Source organism: Dermacentor albipictus, chromosome 4 (assembly GCF_038994185.2).
Source record: "Dermacentor albipictus isolate Rhodes 1998 colony chromosome 4, USDA_Dalb.pri_finalv2, whole genome shotgun sequence".
Taxonomy (NCBI): Eukaryota; Metazoa; Arthropoda; class Arachnida; order Ixodida; family Ixodidae; genus Dermacentor; species Dermacentor albipictus.
This window is the reverse complement of record NC_091824.1, coordinates 69,382,203-69,401,893: the sequence shown is the minus strand read 5'-3', so window position 1 is coordinate 69,401,893 and position 19,691 is coordinate 69,382,203. Positions and strand designations below refer to the sequence as shown.

Here is a 19,691-nt window from a genome sequence, read left to right as displayed (position 1 = left end):
CGCGGAAAACCCTTTCAACCGCAGGCACCATGTAATGTTACGTAGGCGCCTGAAATAACTAGCCAGACGCTGGAGAGGTTCTTGTGTGCCTAGCAGCTTTTCTCTTGTTATGATTCTTTGTAGATAACTCTACCCTAAGAGAGGCGACGCCATCCTGGATCGCTAATGCGAAAGTACTGTGGCCCGAAAATATTGTCGCCCATCGTGGGGCACGACAAATTTAGGACCTTGTTGCGAGCAGCGATACAGTTGCACTGACACTTTTGCCGTTGCAAAAACTACGTTAAGCTGGTACGGCGCACAACGCGATAAGGCGCCATCTCTACGCAAGTGGACATGTGGCAAGTGGTTGTTGTTGTCTGGGTTGCAATACATGGGGGCGCTTCGTTTGCCCTGTCTTCTCCGTTTTGCGCATGCAGCATGCGCGCGAGCCCCGTGCACTCGCACGAGCTGGACAAGCCAGGGGACCAGGCCATCCGAGCCCACATTTTGAGCGAGGACCAAGAAATCCGCACGTCGCCTAGGTCTGATGTCGTGGTCTTCTTAAATCCTTAAAGACACACTCAGCAGGTTGGTACGAACGCTTTCTCCTTGTCGCTGCCCCAGCGCGCTGCCAACAGTTAGCTTTTGTCTGATTGGTGCCATCGCTTCAGTTCTAAATTTGTTCTTGACGGAGATCGTGGGCGTTGGAAGGTCGCGCCAGTTATCGCGCCCGTCTTTCGCATCTAGTTTCGCTGTAGGGTCGTCTGCAAGTCCTTTTTTTGTCGAGTGCTTTTGCAATGTCCTCACTTCTTTTCATGTAGTGCCGTTGCGCTGAGATCGTGCCTGCCCATGGGCTAGGATTGTTTGGTGCCGTCGTTTAGCCGTGTTTTCTGATGTACCACTTCATAATCCATTCTTCTAGTTTTTTGCCATTGTCATTGGCTCGGACGTGGCTCAAGTGACGCCGCGCCGCCGTGACCGCTGGGAACAGTAGTTTTGCATTACTGATAAGAATCTACACTGAAATAGTACATTAACAGATACTGGCCCTGCTTCCGTTTTAGTGCCTTGGGAAACGGCTCGCAAATATACTGTCCTTTGCTGCGTACCTTGCGTACATACGAAGCTGTTTGACGCGCACAGTTTTTTTTCTTTGTCCGTTTTTCAGCAAGCAACATGAAGAATCTGCTCCAGAAAGACGAGAAAAAAGAAGAACGTGAGCAAGCATTTATTTTTTTGTTTTTTGTTTCACTCGGTTACCACGTGTATACCTTACAGCTGATTGAGCCGTCTGAGCCGCTATTTTTTCAGCGATGCCTTTTTACCTGTGCTATTCCTTTTCGCGCTTCATCAGTGGTCAGAGCGGCGCTCCTCTCACGTTATCAGTGCGATCAGCCGTCCGTGAACGGCGTACGGGAGGCATCGCTATAATATCGCGGGCGCGGTTGGCAACTACACTGTCCACCGGTGTTCATGCCGCTTGGATGCTATACAAAATCCCAGGACTGCCTTCAGATTGCCATTACTCTATGATCCATCTTGAACGCTCGCAGGTGGCAAGCCTTCCCATGGCAGCAGATCCCTGGAGTTTCACAAGCTCTTAGTTTAGTTTAGTCTGGGTTGGTTGGCTGGTTAGTTAGTTGGTTAGTTAGTTGTTAGTTAGTTGTTTGGTTAGTTAGTTGGTTAGTTAGTTGTTAGTTAGTTGTTTGGTTAGTTAGTTAGTTAGTTAGTTAGTTAGGTATTTAGTTAGTTAGTTAGTTAGTTAGTTAGTTAGTTAGTTAGTTAGTTAGTTAGTTAGTTAGTTAGTTAGTTAGTTAGTTAGTTAGTTAGTTAGTTAGTTAGTTAGTTAGTTAGTTAGTTAGTTAGTTAGTTAGTTAGTTAGTTAGTTCCCGTTTTCTACAAATCCTTTATTTTCGTTGTCGTCCCGCGTTCATAAAACAAAAAATTAATTGTGGACCCATTTTCGTCATTCAATGTTCGAGTGCAGCACCACCAAAGTTCACCTGTAGTCGTGTTCGCGGCAGTACTTTCAGCTCGACGTGTTTAGAGGTCGAGCTTTATCGGCGCGTTGTTGTGTGGGCGCGAGCAGCCCAGCAGGCGATACCGTGCGACCACAAGACGGCCTCGCGATGCCTGCTCAACCTGATGCCCGTCGTGTCGGAGACGGTGAGCGGCACGCTGCTCAACGGCACCTTCCTGCCCGACATCTGCCTCGAGGTGGTGCACGAGCGCGCGTTCTCCAAGCTGCCCTTTGCCAAGGTCGCCCTCACGGTCGTCCTGTTCGCGGACATCTCGGGTGAGTCGGACTTATCTACGCTGCGACATCGGCAACAGCCGCGTCGATGGTGGAAGGCGATAATGCGGGATATCCTGGCTACCTTTCGCCCGCATTCTTTTAGAATTAACGTTGACGTGAACGCAGCTGAACTGCTGAACTCAACCGAACGATGTTGCCGAACGAAGTTGCCGAACAAGTTGCCGAACAAGTTGCCGAACAAGTTGCCGAACAAGTTGCCGAAGGACTGAACAACTGTAAACGCAGCAGAATAAAGTTGTCGTGAATTTACGATGTCGCGCACATTAGCTCATAGAAGACAATAGAGCTGTGACGGCAACATAACTGAGCGTTGCAAAAACTTTCTTGTACACTCAGAATAATGTGCATATTAAACACTAGGTAATACAGACCGCTCAATTAGTGAGCACCCAATTTTAATCTAGTCACTTCCTGCATGGATATATGTTCCTGAGAGCTGCGCCTAATGTCGGTTCTTTACCTATTAGAAGAGGGGCACAAATCTACAGACAGACACAGAGAAGTATCGACAAGTCGAGCACCTTCTCTTTGGATATATCAATGTAATTGTTATATGTGTCGATTTGCGCTCCTCTGTTAAAAGCTATGCTTTACCGACTATAGCCCAGCGTGAGTTACTTCTACTAGTGCCAGTTCTTATTCGCAGTCTTCGACACCAACTCGCGCGTGCAGGATTCACCGCGCTCACAGAGACGTACTCTATGACCGGGGCGCTCGGCATCGAAGCTCTGACCCGGACGCTGAACCACTTCTTTGGCCACATCATTCAACGTGAGTACAAAAATAGTCACATATTAGTCGCAAAGTTCAGTTTGTTTAGAGCATTTATACAGTATTATACTCTCGATCTTGTTTCGTGCAGACATCTTTACTGCTGGCGGAGACATCTTCAAGTTCGCTGGTAAGTAAAACAAGGAATGAGTTCACGCCTGCATATATAATCAAAGATATATCCATATACATACAAACGCTACGCAGCATGCCTATTTCTATAGATTTGCACGATTTCACTGTCGGGAACAGTTTTGATGCGTGTGCGCACGATGATCTGTCCTTTGCACTTAAAATACGAATGAGAGCACGACGCGCGATCTTACATGCAAATTAATGTTGCCACACCGGCCCGCGCAGCGCGATGCATCTGCGCGGGCTCGGAGCTGCGCGGTAATTGCGCCCGGTTTTCTCCTTGTTTCTCAGGCGACGCCCTTTTCTGCATCTGGAAAGTTGACGACGAGAGCACCCTGGCCGAAACCCTCCAGACGGTGGTTGACTGCAGCCTGAACATTCAGAAGAACTACGGCGAGTGGCCCACCTGCATCGGCGTCACCCTGCGTGTCAAGATCGGTGAGTCGCATGCTCTGTGGCTAACCTGACCCAACCTAATTAACAAGCGCGCACTTTATACTGGGGCGGCACGATCACTTTCGATCGTGATCGCGCCTGATTCGGATCCAGACAGTTGCGATCCGTGCATCCCGATTGGGCCTCTTGATCGTGATCGTAGGCTGTCGATTATGTAGTTTTGAGAGTTGCGGATGATCAGCAGACGATAATAGCCTTACCCCCAATGACAAGGGAAATAATATTTTATTCAAAAAAAAAGGAACTTGATACTACGATTTTTGCCGCATATTATACAAATTCGGTAAGTGCTTTGGACCCATTAATGACCACTGGTGCGCTTGAGCTCACCCAAATTCGATCCGTATCGTTGGACCGTGTAGCAGTGATCATTATCGATCGCGATCAAGGAACCCTATCCACATGCGGTCCAATCGCGATCAAGACTGACCGTGTGACGCCGGTATTATACTGGGCAAGACAAGGTAAACGCAAGAGAAGCGCTCTAACTCGCATCTAAGGTTTATTCGGAGCAGACGGCGTACATATATTTACTGTCTGGTCTAGGAAGCTGCGTATACCGTAGCGCGCGTAAAGGGGCAAGTAACTCGCCAACTCATTTAATCATCCTTATTCACCCCCATCCCATACCCTTGTATGCCCTGAGGCATTAACCCTCGCATTAAAAAAAAAAAAAAAAACTCGCGAACTCGCGTAAGAATGGTGACACGCTTGCGCAAGAGTTAATGGAAGCTTTTTTATATCGGGCGACACATTTAGAAGGGCGAGTTTCAGTAACGCGTATGTAATACCGCGCAGCAAAGAGCAAAAGTACTTGGAAGTGATGCTGGGATTTGGTTATCCTTATGCATTGCAAGATGGCTACTATATGAACTATACCCTAACAGACAGCAGCTGCAGTACTGGTACATTCAATTAACACAAAAAAACAACTTCAGTAACTATATTGAACCAATTCAGCTATTGTAAAAAACTGAATGCGAAAACATTACAGTTATGGTATTTAGCGACATACAACTTTTGCATACGCGTTCAGGACATAGCAATATTGTGAAGAATATGTGCAATAAATCATGAAACATGGAAATATAACCATATATAGACTAGGTTTTCTCATGGAACAGGTACGCTCGTATTCGCGATTGAAATGTATGAAATTGAATGCTTAAGTTAATTCGTGTAATAAGACGATTGTTTAGTGCGGGTACTTGATAAGCGAGAAGAGACCTTCCGTACTTGCTTGTGTTCGTGGTGCCCGGTCGTTATGCAGGGCATAACGAAGTGCCCTGTGTGGTTCGTTACATGCTGTGTTATGCACGTAGAGCAGCAGTATATAAATTGCACATGCCAAACTTATTGACCACTTTTTGTCTGCGTGAGACACACAAGTCTACGCGATGTTATTTTGTTGTTTGTGCCTGTTCATCACAAAGTATAGTAACTGAACTAACTAGTCCCATTTCATCTCTTCAAGTTCACTTAGCGCTCCAGCTTACAGCCTACTAAAGCGAACTTTTGTAGGCTGAAGAGGTTAACGCAAAGGATAGTTCTATACTGTTGTTTATGGGCAACGGCTACACAATTGCTCCGAAATGTCAAACAGCATACATCGCCAGTAATTTTGCAGGCTTTCTGCCTTCTTTAAGGTGCAATAAACGGCCGCGTGCGTGTGTGTGTGTGTGTGTGTGTGTGTGTGTGTGTGTGTGTGTGTGTGTGTGTGTGTGTGTGTGTGTGTGTGTGTGTGTGTGTGTGTGTGTGTGTGTGTGTGTGTGTGTGTGTGTGTGTGTGTGTGTGTGTGTGTGTGTGTGTGTGTGTGTGTGTGTGTGTGTGTGTGTGTGTGTGTGTGTGTGTGTGTGTGTGTGTGTGTGTGTGTGTGTGTGTGTGTGTGTGTGTGTGTGTGTGTGTGTGTGTGTGTGTGTGTGTGTGTGTGTGTGTGTGTGTGTGTGTGTGTGTGTGTGTGTGTGTGTGTGTGTGTGTGTGTGTGTGTGTGTGTGTGTGTGTGTGTGTGTGTGTGTGTGTGTGTGTGTGTGTGTGTGTGTGTGTGTGTGTGTGTGTGTGTGTGTGTGTGTGTGTGTGTGTGTGTGTGTGTGTGTGTGTGTGTGTGTGTGTGTGTGTGTGTGTGTGTGTGTGTGTGTGTGTGTGTGTGTGTGTGTGTGTGTGTGTGTTCTTAATTATTATTGTTATTAAGGCAATATGCTTGCAGGAAAGTCGACCATGAGGGTGGTGCTGAACGTATACGTTTAGGCGGCAGTTCTCGATCTCTGCTTCCATATCCTTTCAATACATGGCCATTCAACAGCCGTATGTTGGGTAACTTCAATAAAGCCAGTTTTTCTTCTTTTTTTTTCCGCGAGTGTGATTCTGTATCACGGCAGGATAACAGCTACACGAGTGGCACTTCGCGCAGCTGCCTCAATATCGAAAGAATAAAGCTTTACCAGCGAGATGCAATGTGCGAGGAGACAAAACGTGTCACGTATACAATATAGTAATCGCAGGTCTACGAGAGCGATGGAGTGGCAGCGAAATGCGCAGAAGCACGAGAACAGTAGATATACTCCTCTTCTCAGGCATCGCGACTGGGCTGCTTGAGTACCACTTCTTCAACGACGAGTACGACTCCGTGCACTACTCTGCCAGCGGTACCGTGGTGGAGTACGTTCGCAACGCCGAGATGCTCTGCACGGCCGGCGACATCATACTCACTACCGAGGCCTGGAGCTACTTGGAGAAGAAGGGTGTCAACACGCGCTACACCTACACCGCACTACCGGAGGATATGGTCAAGGTACTGCAGCTGTGTCTCGATGACGTAATGCGCATGCGCGACGGAACATGACCGCATAAGAGTCGCTTGCATGCACGTTGTGGAAATATTCACTGCAAGTAATATAGTATAACATGTCGTTTACACGGATGGAACTATGTATACTCCAAAAGTAATGACGTATATTGAGAAGTCATTTGTGCGAGAGTGACATTTGGCTACATTTCGAGAGGTTCTCGAGCTCCATCCGGTATTATGTTTACTTGTGCCCAATAAATGTGACCGCAAGAACCTCGCTGCGTGGCATGATAATTCTCGGAAATTCACTGAAGTTAAGAATAATAGACACTCCGCGACGGTAGTTTGCCCGCACTTATACCAATCTCTTCTTTTTTCTAGTGTGTGAATGCGGAAAATTTGCGCCATGTGCAAAATGCATACTAAGCTAAACAACTGCACAGCTTAAAAGCTGAACGGTTTAGCCTGCACTCAACTTTCAGAACATGTGACATAATGTTACCGTATGTTTTCTGTAGTTTATTGTCGCTAAAATTTCGAACGGAGACAACTGGTGTTCAGTCCGTTTTACTTCGGGAATTTATGTGTAGTGTGGATGAAAGGAACTGCTGTTGTCTATGAACATGCAAAAAAGACGATTTAGTCAGGCGAAAATACTGACATCGCCTTACACCTGCGCATCCCCCAGGCAATGTTTTCTGTGAAATTCGGTTACTGTAGATTTCCTCGCCTTTTGCTAAACATACTATTTTCAATCTAAAGCTAAATTTGTAGTTCAGTGACATATCGCTTGCGTAGTTAACTCGAGGCCATTAACTCTGAATTGTGATGTATTCACTAAGCTGGTGACAGCAATAGGGGAGGTCGTTTGTCCTTCGGTTCTTAAAAGATATGCTTGTCGAGAAAGCATAGGGAGTATGCATACCTAGGAATTCTGGACGTTGTCCCTTGGGCCATCAGTCGAACATCACCGCAATGCACCACCATAAATAAATGAACAGCATTTTCGAAACGTCGGCCGAATTTCACCCAGCGTGATCGCACGTCGTTCCGCAGTCGAGGCGGACACACAGTCACGAGGCCACAACTCCTTGAAAGACGATGTTTTGACCTTGACCGAAACCCTGCTACAGAGCAGCAGGAAATTTACGACTAAGTGCCGTAAATAGGTATTAGGATGGGGTACTCTCTCGATGTTCCCAACTGAAAGTTGTTGAACTCTGGCCGATCTTTTGAAATGTCATATCTTTTTTTTCTTTTGTTTTAGTGTGCTACCCATCGAGCTACGCTGGTGCAGTGCGGTGAAATTTTAAAGGTGGTTGTAGGGGGCATTGTCCAGAATCGCTGGACATGAGCGGCCCCTATCGATGAACTGAGGCTGTTTTGCCGCCTTGGCAGTCATTCGAAATACAGGACGCCAGTAAAAGTAGACGTTAGTAAATCGATACAGACTAGTTCTCCTTACGCCATTCGTACAATAATGTTATGGCATTGGCTATAGGACGCGAAGCCCTATTAACTCAAATTTATGAATGGCACCTAAAGTCGGTTGTGTGGAAATTTCACTGACTCTACGAACAGGCGCATCCATATATAGTTCGCGATTCATAATCAAACGCTATTAAAGTAGTTATAATAGTCATTTCAGTCTTAAATCTCGCTTTCAAATTAGAAATTGTTTTGGACCCACAGTATATACCGATATTCCAAAATGAGTTTGCTTCAACCATCATCTAAGTTTTCTTTTTCAGCTGATTTTTCACTACAAAACTTGTGTGGCTGTAGTTGAAACTGTGAGCGATACCACTCCGGAGACCGTCCTACACTAGCTGCGCTTTCTGAGGCAAGAATAACGCAATGGCAGGCAAGAGCATAGTCGCCAACGAGCACATCGAAACCCTTGCTCAAAGTACGCCCTCGGCCACCTTGAAGAAAATTACTGCCGATTCAGCGCACTTAAATTCGGGGTGGTACCAGGAACTCCGATGGCACGCCATGTACGTCCCGATACCAGTTTAGAAGTGGTTGTACAGCGTCGGAAGAAAAAAAAAGTAGCAGTTTGGCCCGAAAGGTGAAGCATGGGTTGCGATAGCAAATTAGTAGACATCTATACAAAGCAACCGTAGTAGTTTTATCGGCCGTGTAAACTTGTAAACATTCGCTTACTAAGTAAATCAACAAGCGTGGTGTCATGGCCACACAAGCAAACATGGAACCCATCCCCCTCGATGACCGCGCACACTCGCTGTCAAAACGCTAGAGTGAGGAAGCGCCGCAGCAGCAGCGAGCGAATTGACCTTCGCGCGTCCTCTCAACACGAACTACGCGGTAGACTAAGCGGCGAGAACATAGCGCACACCAAGCTATCAGCCCTCGGCGCTCTCTGTTCCCATCGCAGATCGCTGCGTATGGCGCGGCCGTGCCATACGCATAGGCCGCCGCACTAGAATGCCCTCCTTCCTACTGCGCTCCTGCCCACCTTGTTCCTTGCGCACGATGGAAGACGGTGCGCTACGTCCCCGCTTTCCTCTCTTAATTAATTAAATTATGGGGTTTTACTTACCAAAAACACTTTCTGATTGTGAGGCACGCAAGAATCCAGAAATTTGGACCGCCTGGGAATCTTTAACGTGCACCTAAATCTGTTATTGCAGTTGGCTTTATACGGAATATCATGGTGACGGCGACGATGACAGCAAGAATGCGCCCGGAGTGTCCATGTAATTGCTATCGCAATAATATAACCATAATGACTGCAAGATCACCTAACCACTCCACTATAGAAAACGTCGTTTAGAACCCTAATCGGGTGCAGTCCTTCAATGCGGTGTCTTTTCGGAGAGTGCGGTGATACTTCAAAAATGTCGAACGTCGCGAAGTCGGAATTGGTGACGATTTTTTTTTCTTTATCGACAGGTCCTGTGCTTCGACCCTGGCGTTACTGAAGAGGAAAAGGTGTCCTTCACATCTGGTAAGGCACATTTCTCTTAATGGCTGCACGACGAAAGAGATGAGTGGATTACGCACAAACTCACTTTGCCGTCATAACCATTCCCACTTGAACGCAGCCTTCGCTGGAGTGCGGCCCGCTTTGTACGCCCTCAACTTCGAAGATACACCTCTGCTCAGGCGGTTCATCTCGCCGGTGGTTGTCAACGTGAGTGTCCCATGCCGCACATGACACACTTGCCAACAAAGCTGGCGTACTGCCACGGCGGATCACGCAGCGCTACAGGTATTTTAGAAGGGCGGGATGCAAAATAAAAAAAAATCAACATAATGACACACAGGAACGTGCGCAGGTTACAAATTATGCATAAAACAGGTACGTCAATATGAAACCCGAGAATCACTTAGAGAAAACAACATTTAAAGCTATTCTGACAATGCAATTGCTCTACTTCAGTTATCAAGAAAACATGAAAGCAGAGATGAATAATCTGCTAGGAAAACGTTGGTGTTTAGAAAATTTCAGTCCAGGAGCCTCCGCTGAAAGGAAGTCAGTCGATATTGAAGCATAAAAGTTATTATTAAGTATTATGAGCCGTTCCATTTAGTTGCCCGTATTTATGGGAAGTCACAAGTATATCCATACCAAACTCGGACATGGAATTTCGTTCTCCTGGCCGACTCGCTGCTCTTTAAACTGATTGACCTTTGCTGTCGATTCAAATTGCGAAGGGCGTTCCACCAACAAGGACGCGATTGATTCACTCTGCCTAAATACTGGAAGTAATCGTGCTTATTTTTTTTGTCTTTTTTTTGCTTTTTTCAGATCAAGACTCAGGAGGAGCTGATCTTCCTGTCTGAGATGAGGCACGTGACCATTGTATTCATTTGCATGCCCGATTTCATCGACATCGACCTGCCCACGCTCTCTGCGCTCTACAGAATCGTCAGCTCCGCTCTGAAGGAGTTTGACGGTACGTGTAGGCTAACAACGGTCCTCGTCCGACTGTTTCCTTTTTTTCTTTCTATTGGTGACAATACAAAACGGAACCTTTTCCTTTTCTTTCATGCGTGTTTGTGTTAAGCACGCACACTAGTCGTCACACTGACAGTTAGTTGACGTGAACGTATAGAAACGTTCTACTCTTCAGCCATTTGTATGTTATGTATTTGCCCTGCAGGTGTCCTCAACAAGGTCATCACATTTGATAAAGTAAGCTTATTCGCTTGCCCCGCCAGAGGCGCGGTTTATGGCTTTGTATGTTGCACTTTGGCACCCGCCCTTAATAAATGTGTCTTTAAAGTTTGATTGATGTTATACATTCAGTTTAGTTCCTGCTCTTTTCTGTCAACGTTCCCTCAACAGGACGTTGTATACGTTCCGTTTAAACATCGTTTACTACGTTTTCTTTTGCAGGGGTGCTCCTTCCTAGCCGTTTTCGGCCTGCCCGGCTACAAGGGCAAGAACGAGACCTGCAACGCGCTCATGTGCTGCAACAAACTCGTGCACGAGGTTGCTGCCATGACCATGTGAGCACGCTTATCGCCAATACTGTGTTGTTTGTACTGTGGCCTCGGAGATCGCCTGCTGTAATATCTCGGAGGCCGCGCTTTAAGCGAATGTTTCGGGCCAGGTACATAGGAGCGTAACCATTTCTCTTTGTGCAGAAAAGTCACAGCGGGAATCACATCTGGCATGACATTCTGCGGCATCATTGGACATCCGCTTCGCCAAGAGTACACCGGTGAGAGTGCGAGCGACATTGGTTACGCTCAAGGAGGATTAATCTTTTTTTAAAAGCCACCTTGGTTACGCTTCGCGTTAATGTGTATGCTGCCAGTAGCATATACGGTAACCCTAATTACGATGATATGTGCGCGCCCTAATGCGAGCTTGCGCCTGTCCTTTTACTGCAAACAGGAATTTTTGTAAAACATATTGCTTAAAGATTGTACGGTAGTCTGTTGAATCGAACCAGCGCTTATCGGCTTCAAGCCGAGTGCTCTAAACGCTGTCCACTTTCTACTGCGATCAACCGTTCTCAGCTGGAAAATGGTATGAACGCTTTATTCCCTGGCCTGGGTGCCTCGAGCGGCTGGTCGCGCGGCAATCTTGCGCGTATTCGTGGGCTTCTTCAACGCTCGGAAAAACACTTTTATGTGGTACGTATTGAGCTACAGAAAGATGTATCGGGAGTTTTTCATGTTGCTCTACAATTTTCTCATGACACTTTTAATCTAATTATAATATCTGAGAAAGGAATAATTAATTAAGACTGATTATGTAATTAGATGGAATGCAAAAGTAACCGGAGTATCTCCAAGTGACGGCAAACAACATTCCGTTGGTTCTGTCCAGCTACGTGACATTTGTATATCTTTAAATCTTGGTGCATGATAGTTGGGACACCCGTTAGACGCGTACGTGAGAAGTTCGAACACCGGTTCTTCTTATTTTTTTCTTTCAGCATGAAACCACACGCTGCCGTTTCTCAATGGCGATACTTGTGTCATAGTATGTGTTCGCCTGGTGTCTAGTTTGTGCCAAATCACAAAGAAGTTTTCTTTAAAATGAAACAATGCGAAGGAAATGCGCACGAATCGACGAACAGCGCTGACCTTCAAAGGAGGAGGAAGAGGAACAAACTTATTAAAACCAGCAGTTTATTTGGCTGGGCCTAGGCCTCTCACAAGGGGTCGTCGAGGTCTTGCCTCTTCGCCGCCTCGCAGGTTTACTGGGTAGCCCAGAGTTGGTCGTCGAGGTGGGAGCTGCGCAGGGTGGCGTGCCATCTCGACGAGAGGGTCGAAGTGTTAATTGTCGGTTATTGGTGTTTACATTCCCATAGCATGTGGGGAAGTGATGCTGCCTGAGTCTAATGGGTGAGGAGCACACGTGGCGTGCAAAGATGATGATAATCTGGAGCGGAATTGTGACGGACGCGATGTATGACGCTATCTCACTTTCATTTCCAACATTGTTGTCTTTTTAAGCGACAAGAAGCGTTATCTCATCCACTTCCTCCGTTTTAGCGCTTTCGACTTGTCATGAAAGCGCAATATTCTCCAGTTTCTGGTCGCGCTGTTGCTGCCTCATTGTTACGCCCCACGCTTTCTTCTCGTTGTTTCGCTCAAACGTGCCCGCGTCTCAATTCCCTTGTTCAAGCACATTTGATGGTTGTTGCTGGGTGTGCAGTGATCGGGCGCAAGGTGAACCTCGCCGCTCGACTGATGAGCAAGTACTCCGACTACCTGATGGTGTGCGACGAAGACACGTACCAGCGTTCCGTGCTTCTCATGGGGCAAAACAACTTCAAGGAACTCGAGTGGCGCAAGCTTAAGGGCATCGAGCACATGGGCCGCGTTTTCCAGGTCAAAATCAGCACCGAGGAGTGAGTCTTCTCTGGGCCTTCATTCTAAGGGCAAGCTAGGCATGCGACGTCATCAGACGCAGCGTGCATAATCGTACATTTCATCAGAACTGAAGATCGTATGTAAGCATAAATAAGAATAATGACGTTTAAAACTTGTGGCCCACACCTTAACACGCTGAATATGACACCTATATGCCGTAAAATGCTAACGTACGAAGCGTGCTAGAGCAAACAGCGAGATGATGGCTGCGTCAGTAGCAGATTCTCTGCTTTTGTAGTTTTTGACGGTAATTTCTTACGTCAGGCAAATTTCTGAAGGGGCCATGTGCTTCCCAAATACACCACACGTGCATTGTGTACGACCACGGCTCTCGTATTGAGATATGAGGCTCGATATGCCGCATCTGATAGCGTGAGATGTTATCTTTCTTGGTTGCCACGGAAACCTCAGCGACGGGATGTTTGTCGGCCACAAGACGACGACAGCTTTCGAGGCATGAGTGTCGCGTGCGGAGTATTCGTAACATTAACTGTCCTCGTCGATACAGTTTACTCATCCTGAAAACATACACTCCTTCTAATGTTCCTCGCCCCTTTCAGCACGGGGAAACGCTTATTGTTTCGCCGAAACAAATGAGCCTTATCTCTGAATAAAGCTGCGATTGCAGCGGCTGCGCAGGACAACGTTCCCGGGTGAGACTTTCCGTATTGGCTGCTACCTTCCACTATCTCCGTCCTGCCCGCTAAATTTATTTCAGCCTGTTTTCTCCATACGGTGCAACAGAAAGCACCCCAGGGCCTTTGTCAGAAATTGTGGGTAACGCGGCTTTGTATTAATGGAATAAGCCTCGCCTAGTCCACGCTCACAAGTGGGACAGTTTGGCGGGTTGGTATTCCATAAGGAGAAAAAAAATAATCGTTAACTGGCCGCTGACGGAAAAGAGGCACACGTACACACAGGTGCAAATTTGGTGCCGCACAAATTCTCTGGGTATGAGTGTGCGTGCGTGCGCGTGTGTGTGCACATTTTCTGTCTCCAATTCCCACTTCTTTGAACCTTCTTAGTCCCTGCACTTGTGAAATAGCGTGGCTATGTACCGGCCGTCCGCAGGGAGGTGATGAACGAGATCGCCAGCTTCGACGACCCCGTGATGGGCATGACGCACGAGAAAGAGGTGGTCGACAGCTTCCTCCTGGACTTCCTCACCAAGCGGCGCATGCCCAAGCACATGCTGCTGCTGCGCGGCGAGACCGGCTGCGGCAAGAGCCACCTGCTCTTCGCCACCGTCAAGATGGCCGTCAAGAGGGGATTCAAGTGAGCATCTCGCCCACCGTTCTCGGGAACGCGTTTAGGACTGCGTTATCTGTCGAACTGCCTTTAACGAGGCACAAAAGAAGAAAAAAAGATTGGTGGGCCCCACGCATTACACGTGATAAGCGATGCTTTCTTTGGTGTTTACTGAAATGTCTTCACTTCTAGTACTTCACTTCTATGTAGCTTAACGTTCCTCTCTCAATGCAAGCTTCACTTTAAAAAAAATGAGCTGTACTAGTGATTAGTCGTTTTGCAAGACCAAAATAGCCACTCCATTTCCATTTCGGGCCATTTCGAGCAGCGCACGATTTCTCGCGCTGTGCGCGAGAATACCTGACTGGTGGTATAGGTCAGTGCTACGCGAACACTGGAGCAGATGCAAGCGGATCACAGAGCATGATCGCACGCTGTTACACGATAGAAAATGGCGTATTTTCGCTGTGCGCGCGTACGACTACACGACATGGGAACAAGCAGACTAGACGGAAGTAGATCTGTCTTGCTACGGTACGAAGTAAAACGAAAACAAGGAGACGTTCGGTTTGTAGGTTTTATTATTTGTCTAAACATTAATTCATCTACTGAAAAAACAGATCAAACAAATAACTGCTGTTCTCTTGAATAATTCTCATAGTCACGTGCCATTGTGAATGACGTCACCGCAGGGCGAACTGCTTGGCGCACTTGCGCGATTGACGCAACTCTCCGGCTAGGATCACGGCGCCCGCGAGAAGAGCGCAGGGCGTTTGGTTTGAAATTTCAGCGCTTTTCGTGGCGCGCTGCAGCGTAATACATTGCAAGCATGGTCGTTAGCGCGCATTGTATGCACTGCGCTTGTCAGTTGAAATGGCCAGACCTGGTGAGGGGCCCTTTAAGAGAAAACATTAGTTAGCTCGGGTCCAACTCTGATGCAACCCATCAAAATGTAAGTAAAACGCAGAAACGCTTTTATGAAGAAGATTTCTGGTGCAATTTCAATTATAGTTGTTGTATTTGAGAGAAAAAAGTTAAGGCCTGGTGTCTGTTGGAAGCAGAGTTCTCATTTGGGGTCCGGAATCCTTTAGAAAAATTGCCGATATTTTGTAAGTTTATAAAAAAAAAAGTCACTGTTTCGCCCGAAAAGCGTAGCACCGATTGCGATAGTCAATTAGTTGATAGTCATAATAAATAAGGATAGTAGCTTTATTGGCCGTATAAACATGTAAATACTCGCTTAATAACTAAATTAACAAGCATGGCGTCAGCGTGTGCTGGCAAACATGCAATCATCACACTCGATGACCGCAGACACTTGTTGTCGAAACGCTGGCGTGTGGAAGCGTGGAAGTAGCAGCGAGCGCGAGTTGACCTTCGTGCTTTCTATCGCTTCAACGCAAACTGAGCAGCGAGAACACAGCACACGCAAAGCTACGAGCCGTCGGACCCCCTAGACTCTGCACCCAAAGCAGTCCGCACGGCTGCGCCATACTGCCCATGTAAAACGCCCCCCCCCCCCCATCTCCCGTCCCCTCGGCTCTTGCGCGCGACGGAAGACGGTGTGCTTGCTCCCCGCTTTCCTCCCTTGCGCGCGCGAGATTGAGCCGCGATCGTCGGCTCACCCTCGCGCGCCTTCATTCGCGCATGCAGCGACGTGCGTCGTCGGTGTTATCGCCCTTGGACTTTGTGGGGAAAATCACGGTGACGGCGACGGCAAAATACTCCTGGAGTGTCCATATAATTGCTATCGCAATAACAGAAGCACGGAGTTTAGAAGTAGTATAACTGCACCAAAAACAGAAATCGACGCTGCCTTTAGGGCATCTGGACAAATTTGATATATCAACAGATTATGTGAATTTGCTACAATGATTACAAGGGTTTCGCAAAAGCTCACTCACTAAATAGTGATATATTTCAGAGCCGTGTATAAATACATATATTTTGTCGGCTTTAGATGAATTAGGTGCAACTTACAGAATACCGATATCATATTCTATTGCAGAGTTAGAGTTGTACACTCGATAGTACCGTTCTTGAAATTTTGCTATTCGCAACAATTATTAATATAAACATGAACACCACAAATGAAATCTGCTTCCTACTGACACTAGATATTTTTTTCTTTTAAGTGTAGCAAACGTCATCAAATTCGGTGTAGTGGTTGCCGAGAAGCCAGCTACTGCTTAACACTTAAGACTTAATGCTTAAGGCTTAAGGAGAAGCTTACTGTAAAGGGAACTTTCAAATCGCTCCCAATGGTTGTGTCATAGAAGCATTACTGCGTTTTACATGTATTTGTACAAGCGGCGTCTTCCTCTTAAGTTCCCGCATCAACTTGCCGTGACGTCATGTATTTTGAGGGCATCTTCCAGGACCTAAGTAATTTATCAGTAAAGAGGGACTACATTGTATGCTGAAAGAACAGACACTCCACTTCAGCGACCTCTGACGTCGGAGAAGATAGACAACCTAATTTCAGTAACAATGCAACCTATATCAGCTGAAATATGAAAAAAAAAATACTTTGACACCTGCGACGTCACACTGACGTACCGCTGTTAAAAGTTTCGGTGCGAAGTTCAAAATATAAAACTCTGACTTTCAATCTCGCTTATAAGAATCAACGTATTGGCGCGAAATTGATAAAGATGACTTTTCAAAGAATGCTTTATCTTTAGCGTCTGTTTAACACTTCAAAGCCTATGGTGCTTCCGGTATAGGCATTTTAAGAGAGCTATTGGGGAAACAATTCATATATTGGGAAGGAACTCAACACAGTGTCGAAAGGTTTGTAAGATCTTCACGTGCAATATTCAGTATACGACTGGAATGTCCTTCGCTTTAGGCTCAAACGTACATACCGCTGTCCCGACCACGGCTGCATTCAAGTTTTGGAGCAAGACTTCCGGACAGGTGCCGAACAAATGCACTCCTATTTGCGGAAGATAAAGCTGCCATGCAGTGTTGCCTTATTTAGTTATTCTACAGATTTCTCTGTTAACGCTACGCTAAAGAGTCACTAATTCAATTTAGGCTGATAAGTATTCTTTAAAAAACTTCATTTATCATTTTGCGAGAACAGCGTGACGTTACGGACTCCAAAGTATCATTTCTTATTTGGGCTGTCGTGCCGCAATAGAAGTTCTCGAAACGTTCTGCAAAGTGCATTGTCGGGCTCCTGTAAAATTCAATATGGTGCACTTTTACTGGTAAACAATTATCTAGGCCCCACTAAACGCCGTCAAAATCCATGACATCATGGCGGGCACTTCGAAGTGGCGTCGCCACCTGTCTTTCCTTTTTGCGTTCCTCCTCTCAACATGATAACGTTTTTGGTATTGTAAGAGAGTAGTTTACTAGTGCAAGGCTAACGTACTTTCCCCTTTTGTGTCTCTGTAAGTATTTACTTTTTAAGTATTCTCAGTGTTTCATCCGAGTCTGTTTCGTTGCTTCAAAGCGAAACGATAACGTAGGTTCTATTTCTCTCATTCTCTTTAGCCAAGCAGGGGCAGGAGCACACGGAAGGACACGTAGCAGTCCCTGACTAACGGCTGACATGTTTAAGAACAGAGAACACACATAAAAAAAAGAACTCCAATTCATGCGCGCATACAATGAAGGCAAGGAATTTTCCAAAATATGTATGTTTCGTACATCGAAAGAAAAATAGACGGCGCTGCTTTGCTGCAGCCATACTGTAGCGGTTACAGAAGAAATGATTGCTCCGCACCGGCGTAATCTCCTGCAAAGACCTCCCACATGCAGTTCAATAATTCCACGTGGTTTCTATGTCTCGAGAAAGGCATGGAAAGATTGTGTGTTAAATGACGCAATATTCCCGCAAGATTGATTGACTGAATTTCTTCGTTGTACAAAACGCCTACTTTAGGGACAGCGGTTTCGTTGCTTTTCTCTTGGCAGTCTTCTTTTTTTTTTCTTTTTAACAGGCCTAAATGAAATATCCACCGCAGAAGCTCGGTGATTGTATGGCATTGCGCTACGCAGCCCCCTGTTACGGGTTCGATTCCCGGCCACACTGGCCGCCTTCCGGTGTTGGAATACAAAAACGCTCGCACGTGTACCGTGCTTTGAGCGCACGTTAAGTAACCCAGGTGGTCGAGATCAATACCATCGTAGCACCATTCGGTTCGCTAACAACCTCACAATTTTATTTGCCACTTAAAACTCTGGAGCAAATAACAATGCGCCATACCATCATTAGTCTGCGCACAGAGTGTTTTCAGTGTATCCGAGATTGCTTGCGAGACCCCGAAAGGAAGGCGCACGTCGCTGGCGACTCCTCACCGCGCATGCGCAGGCCTGGAACGTGCCACGCTAGCGTGCGGACGATGCGGAATCCGTTCAGCGCTGTGTGCTTCCTGCTCAGCCGGCTGCTGGACAGCTACGGCCTCAATCCGCAGCAGGAGAACAACACCATCCTGGACGACATACTCGGAGCCGACTCGTCCACGCCACTTGTCATCAAGGAGGGCATCATTCGACTCAAGGTGCGCACCCTTTGTCCTGCATGGGTAGCGTTTACAGATGCGAAGGGGCGCTGAAGACGAGCACTTAATCAGTTTAAATTGGTAACACAGTGTTTAAATAATACAACGGTATTCTTTAAAAACTCCTATTTGCGTTTATTTGGTGGTAACAGGTTGATTATTATGCCGCCTGCTTTTATGCCAGGCCATTGGTTTCTAATTCAATATTTGATCTGTGAATCCTGATATAGCTTTCTTTGTTTCTCATTTTAATATGTGTTTTCTATGATAGACTGAAATTATAAATTTCTCTCTCTCTCTCTCTCTCTATATATATATATATATATATATATATATATATATATATATATTATTGCTCATAATATTCTGTTACGTGTTTACTGGCACACCAAAGCCCGCTGTGCTTATGATGCGTGGAAGACCAGTAAAGCTTCACGGAGCAGCACCCATAATTTCACCTCGAAACCCCAGCACCGGTATGCATCTGTGTGACCTCACGATTTTCAATGTATTTCCTCTTATTAGGCTATTGTGGCTTAGTAAAAGTTAGAGGAACTTAATCAGCTTGTGGCTCCTTTAGAATATAATGCAATCCATGTTTACCGATGACAAATGAACTAGGCCCGAGAAGAAGTCATCAAAACCCAAGGCATCACGGCGAGCTAACGCGGAAACCTCAAGGCAACGGAAAACAACCCGTCGTTCGTATTACAGCGAAGCTGTACTTGCCTAGGTCATTTCCGTCGTCCGCGAACAACCCGCGAACTATATATAGCTCGTTGGGGCCACTCGGCGCAACCGCGCGAACTCGCTCGTGCCATTTCTCACGCGTTCGTTGTCATCGTCTCCTCCTACAGCTGGTTCCGTTGCCGCTCACTAAGGGGGTATGAGCCATTCATTGGCATGAGAAAACTATCGTCGCCGTCATCATCATCGTCAACTGTCATCATCAGCAATGACATCATCATCGTCAACTATCATCATCAGCAATGGCTCAAGCATCGTCTTATCCTTCCACACCTGGCTCGTTTGCGGCCCTCGGCGCAACCGCTCGGAGGCGCTCGTGCCTATGCTCGCGCGTTCGTCGTCGTCGTCGTCGTCGTCGTCTTCTACCGCTGGCTCC

At 46.5% G+C, this 19,691-nt stretch overlaps 1 protein-coding gene across 3 annotated transcripts in view; it reads left to right on the top strand.

The window, feature by feature from the left end:
- The first annotated feature begins 400 nt into the window (after nt 1-400).
- LOC135902049 (adenylate cyclase type 10-like) overlaps nt 401-19,691 on the top strand; it is a 53,245-nt gene continuing 33,954 nt past the window's right edge. The window contains exons 1-16 of one of the 3 annotated variants that reach the window (XM_065431938.1): nt 401-570; nt 1,151-1,198; nt 2,072-2,278; nt 2,972-3,070; nt 3,162-3,200; nt 3,497-3,643; nt 6,232-6,449; nt 9,363-9,417; nt 9,515-9,603; nt 10,222-10,369; nt 10,577-10,608; nt 10,813-10,925; nt 11,064-11,140; nt 12,589-12,784; nt 13,878-14,081; nt 18,379-18,568. In XM_065431938.1, coding sequence (XP_065288010.1) covers nt 1,159-1,198; nt 2,072-2,278; nt 2,972-3,070; nt 3,162-3,200; nt 3,497-3,643; nt 6,232-6,449; nt 9,363-9,417; nt 9,515-9,603; nt 10,222-10,369; nt 10,577-10,608; nt 10,813-10,925; nt 11,064-11,140; nt 12,589-12,784; nt 13,878-14,081; nt 18,379-18,568 — 1,854 coding nt within the window. In that variant the 5' untranslated portion in view covers nt 401-570; nt 1,151-1,158. The remainder of the gene's footprint in view (nt 571-1,150; nt 1,199-2,071; nt 2,279-2,971; nt 3,071-3,161; nt 3,201-3,496; nt 3,644-6,231; nt 6,450-9,362; nt 9,418-9,514; nt 9,604-10,221; nt 10,370-10,576; nt 10,609-10,812; nt 10,926-11,063; nt 11,141-12,588; nt 12,785-13,877; nt 14,082-18,378; nt 18,569-19,691) is intronic. The other 2 variants (XM_065431936.1, XM_065431939.1) reach the window with 2 other exon arrangements.